Genomic DNA, 4,694 nt, shown 5'->3' on the forward strand with positions numbered 1-4,694 from the left:
GGCAGCAGCTCTTGTGTGCGGAACTTATCGAAGACAAGAGGAAAGTCATCAAAGACCTCCAGCAGGTAACAAAAAGCACTCGTGTCCTCATGCCAGACGTCCATCGATGGCAGTGATGTCATTGTGGGTTTTTTGTTTTGTTTTTGGTTTTTGCCCAAGCAGGAGTTGAAGAGTGGAGACGATCGCTTTGTGAAGGACTTGAGGAGGCAGGCCAACGAGATTGATCAGATGATGCAACGCTCTGAAGAGCTCGTCAGTCTTCTGACACAGGCCTACAGGGAGGAGCTGGACCAGATTGAGGTGCGGTCACGTCACGTCTACGCAGGAGAAGCATTCGAGACAGTTGCGAGTTATTGGACAGGCACGGAGCCCGCACACACTTCTGAGCCACACTCGGCACTGTCTTCAGCCTCAGTTTTCCGTAGGGCTTCCACTGATTTATTGTTTATTTATTTTTGTTCCATGTCATTGATAAAGATTGACTTGATTATTTTAGCAGGACCTTTTATGATGAAATATTTGAAGTGTATTTATTTCAGAGCATGTTAGAAAGAAAAAATAAATAAATCAACATGCTCTAAATATTAAAAAAAAAAAAACTAAGTCCAAATGAACTCAATAACTAACAGTCATGAAAATCCCCTCAAACTCTTCGAGCCAGGTTGGCGCATGACACATCAATGTGAAAGCTAAAAGCATTCCCGCCGCGGGTTCACTTCTCACAGGCTGCTAACGTGTCACTAATGGTGCCCCTTTTTTCCAGAGCGTGTACCAGCAGGAGTATGACGTCCTGCTCACAAAAGACCAGACGGAATGGGAGCAGTGCGTTCAGGAGCTGTGGGACCAGCAGGTTAGGAGACAATCCCCCACCCCCTCCCAATTTCCATTTGTAATGCGTCAGCCACACGTGTATGTGACCGACCGGTGTGCTTGCAGCAAGAGCGGCTAGCAGAGAGGAAAAGGACCGTGGAGAAGTATGAAGCCAAAATTTACAACCTGATGATGGATCCGGAATATAAGTATGATGCGGCCAGGGCTGAGCACTTCGCTCAGCTTCAGGTGTGACGAGAACTTGGTCGAGGTTGATAAATTCAGTGTTTAACCCTTTCATGCACCTTGTAACCTGAAAACATGGTAAGCTGTTCACCGTTGTGACCGCTGTCCCTGAAAGGGTGAAGAAGTACGGTCCACGTTTCCATATCACGTTTTGTGAACTCTGAAGTGGTAAAGACCACAGATTGACAGTTTCACAGTGTATGTACCGTATTTTCCGCACTATAAGGTGGATTGAAACGTCTTCCATTTTCTTAAAAGCTCACAGCGCGCCTTAAAACCCGATGCGCCTTGTGTATGGTCATTACGGTAATATGTCGACCCCAAGCTGGTCCCTTGCTGGAGACATGCTTACAATGTTATAACTTGCTGTCGGTTCAGTGAACTGAGTCGCTGCTTTATTAAATAAGTTTTTGTTGCAGCTCCGAAAAAAGGAGATCTGTGGTGTTGGTTCTTAAAACGCACACTTTATAAATGGTTTTCACAGTCTCAATACAAATACAGGTACGTCTTTGTCCGTCTCCGTGCCTTCTCTTCTTCCGTTCGACTCGAGAGGCGTTCATGACGCCTCTGAAAAATGTAAATTAATGATTCCTTCAGTGAAACTACGAAAATTGAAAATAATGCATCAAACCAGGAAATCACAAAATAAATTCTATAGCCCCCCTACAGAATTTATTTTGTGATTTCCTCGTTTGTGAATACACAGCAAGGGAATAAATAACAAACACTTCTGAGACAGTCCAGTCTCCTACATTTTACTGACATCTGATCGTTCTGTTGGAGCTCCGCTCAAGGAAATGCCAAAATAAATTCTGTAGGGGGGGCTATAGAATTTATTTTGTGATTTCCTCGCTTGATTTTCTGTTTTGCTGCATTTTCAATTTTCATAGTTTCATTGAAGTAATTTGTTTTTCGGAGGCGGTCATGAACGCCTCGAGTCGAACGGAAGGAGCGTAGCTCCAACTGGTGGATGCATTGTCGATTGCGTTTGATATTCCAGTGCGTCTTTTATGGTACTACCTATATGTTAGCGTGGTGATGTCAACATTGATTGCTTGTGTTTCTAAATGAATTAGAATCGGGCCTCTGCTTAAATTGCAAAAAGAAATAAAAAAAAAAATACTGGATTATTTTCCAAAATTGTTCAGCCTGGTTGCAAGGTTAGCGTTTCGTCTCAAGAATTAGTCAAGTGTTGAACGAGTGCATTTTTTTTAGGCCCTGGAGAGGGAACATCAGCAGGCAATGGCCGACGGTGTGCTCGGTAATATCAACTACATCAAAGACAAGGATGACAGAGAGATGTACAACTTAGCCCACATGAAGAGCAGAATACTCAGGTGAATCGAAAAGCGCATGTCTCGACTTGTGGCGTCGAGGGAATATTCTGACACGGGATGATTGTACGTTTTGCGTTCCAGTCTGCAAACCGAGCTGAAGAACTTGCGGCGCACCTACTTGAGTGGCAAGAAACAATCGGAGGAGCAGAGCAGCCGTTTGTCCGGCGACTACAAACGTGGCATCGAGCAATACCAGTGCATGCAGCAGAGAATCAAGTGAGATGTTGGAGATGAGGGCTCAGTGATTTTGAAAAAGAATACAATTATTTTTTCCCCCCTCACTGTTGCAATAGCGATGTAATCGGCAATTATTTTTTCAATATTTATTGATTTTTTTTTTTTTACTTGCACCAGGCACTTTGCTGTCTCTGATGCCAAGCAATTTGAGGAAACATGGCGGATGCTTGACAAGGAGGTGAGGCAACAAGCCGAGAAGGCTTTACTCATCGACCGCATGATTTACAAGCAGCACCTCAATCTGCCCTGGGCGAGACCTCGAGCGGCTTCGTCCTTGGGACTGTCCGATCCAGACCACCTTTGGAAACAAGCCAGCGCGGAACAGTCTGCGTCGCTGCCGGAAAGCTCTGCTGGGATGGATGGAGCTGCTGCGGCACCGGCGGAGGAGAAGCTGCCCTTGGATACCATCAAGGAACTCATGGAGTTGCTGTGTGACGAGTTGGTGAGGCCCAGACTAAAGTTGGTCACGATCCAATCCTGTCAATATCGGCCTCGATTGTTGAAACGGTCTTATCCTGCTTTCAGGTAGAAATTCGTAACATTTTTTTGGTGGCTTTCCTATTTTGTTCAGTCAGCTTGACTAAAAAGCTCATTTTAACTACCGTAATTTCCAGACTATAAACTGCGACTTTTGTCACACGCTTTCAACTCTGCGGCTTATTTAATGAAGAGGCCTATATAAAGATTTTTTTTTTTTTATGTGTGTACAAAAGGTTTTTTCCTTTAAAAATGGAGGTGGTGCGGCTTGTATTCAGGTGTGCTCTGTACTCCGGAAATCACGGTATTTTTATTTAATTTGGGATCTTTTTTCTCTCTCAGGGCTTCCTGACGGAGGACCGACTCCAACTGTTGGCAACCTTGGACAAGAAGGAACAGAATGTCATAAAGCTTGAGACTCTTCTCCAAGTGTGTTCAAGATTTTTCTTATTTTTTTTTACCCTTTGACATTGACTGCACAGCCACCAGACTGTGCCGCGTTTGTTGGCTTCTGCAGTTGTCAAACTGCTTCTGGAGTGTATTTTCGTGCCTCCACTAGATTTTGGGGATTGAAGAGGAGGATTTACCCAGGTTGGCTAACTTTATGCTCAAGTACCAGCAGAGGGAGCCAGCTGAGGTGAGGAGCCACTCTCTGAACATTGACTGGAATTGCCTTTTCAATCAAAGTTTCTCCTCTTTAAGGGTGGTTCTCCTGGTTTAGATGAATCCAGCGACAAAACACAGGAAGGTGCCACCAGCTCGCCGTGTCATCCCAACCACATCCTGCCTGCTTTGAAGGAGTTCTTGAAGCATCACACTCGCTTCAGGTTGGCAAGAATAACCTCAAAAAGTACCGGTCGTTGGGAGTTTTCTGAGTTGCAGTTGAGATTTTGCTTCTCTGGAAAGGAGGAGCCATGCCACTGGGCAGCCTTGCTACTGGAGCGCAGACATGTGGGATTCCTCGGCAGACGAAGCCTATTGGGAGAGTTTGGCCAACGTCATCCCTGAGGATCAACTCAAAGTGTGGGAGTCGGCGGAGCTCGTCCTGAAGAAGCACATGTACGCAAGTGGGAAGCTAACACGCGTGCGCAAGACACATCGTCAAGTCGTCTCCTTCCCTCTGTCCTCCAGGGCGGTTCTCACCAAGATATCGGATCGCATCCCTGAAATTGAGCGCCTGGAACAGCAGAACGCAGAACTTCGCAGGCTCCTGCAACGATCTGTTGACTCATGAGTTTTGGACGTTTGTTTTGACGATCATCTGCCTTTTTATCCGGAATTCCGAAATCGCGTTGAAATAGCTGCATTAACTGCAGACAAAATTTGGAACAAAAAAAGCTATAGATGGTCGTTTAGGAAAAAAAAATCTTACTATTCATGGTCGTTTAGGGCAGGGGTCCCCAACCTTTTTTGCCCCACGGACCGGTTTATGTCAGACAATATTTTCACGGACCGGCATTTAAGGTGTGGCGGATAAATACTACAAAAGAATATGGTATGAGCTGCATGAACACTGTGTTTTCGAGAGATAATAATAAACACGAGGAGCGTCTAATCTGGCCGCAACACTCTGATCACTATGGTAAT

The 4,694-nt window shown here is 45.2% G+C and overlaps 1 protein-coding gene across 3 annotated transcripts in view; it reads left to right on the forward strand.

Moving 5' to 3' along the window:
- drc1 (dynein regulatory complex subunit 1 homolog (Chlamydomonas)) overlaps positions 1-4,488 on the forward strand; it is a 10,474-nt gene extending 5,986 nt beyond the window's left edge. For 2 of the 3 annotated variants that reach the window (XM_019895042.1, XM_019895043.1), the window contains exons 8-14: positions 2,272-2,393; positions 2,475-2,609; positions 2,748-3,072; positions 3,450-3,536; positions 3,667-3,744; positions 3,810-3,934; positions 4,014-4,488. In XM_019895042.1, coding sequence (XP_019750601.1) covers positions 2,272-2,393; positions 2,475-2,609; positions 2,748-3,072; positions 3,450-3,536; positions 3,667-3,744; positions 3,810-3,934; positions 4,014-4,341 — 1,200 coding nt within the window. In that variant the 3' untranslated portion in view covers positions 4,342-4,488. The remainder of the gene's footprint in view (positions 1-2,271; positions 2,394-2,474; positions 2,610-2,747; positions 3,073-3,449; positions 3,537-3,666; positions 3,745-3,809; positions 3,935-4,013) is intronic. The other variant, XM_019895045.1, reaches the window with a different exon arrangement.
- Positions 4,489-4,694: the final 206 nt, after the last annotated feature.

The sequence above is a fragment of the Hippocampus comes genome, unplaced genomic scaffold, assembly GCF_001891065.2.
Source record: "Hippocampus comes isolate QL1 unplaced genomic scaffold, H_comes_QL1_v1.1 scaffold8, whole genome shotgun sequence".
Taxonomy (NCBI): Eukaryota; Metazoa; Chordata; class Actinopteri; order Syngnathiformes; family Syngnathidae; genus Hippocampus; species Hippocampus comes.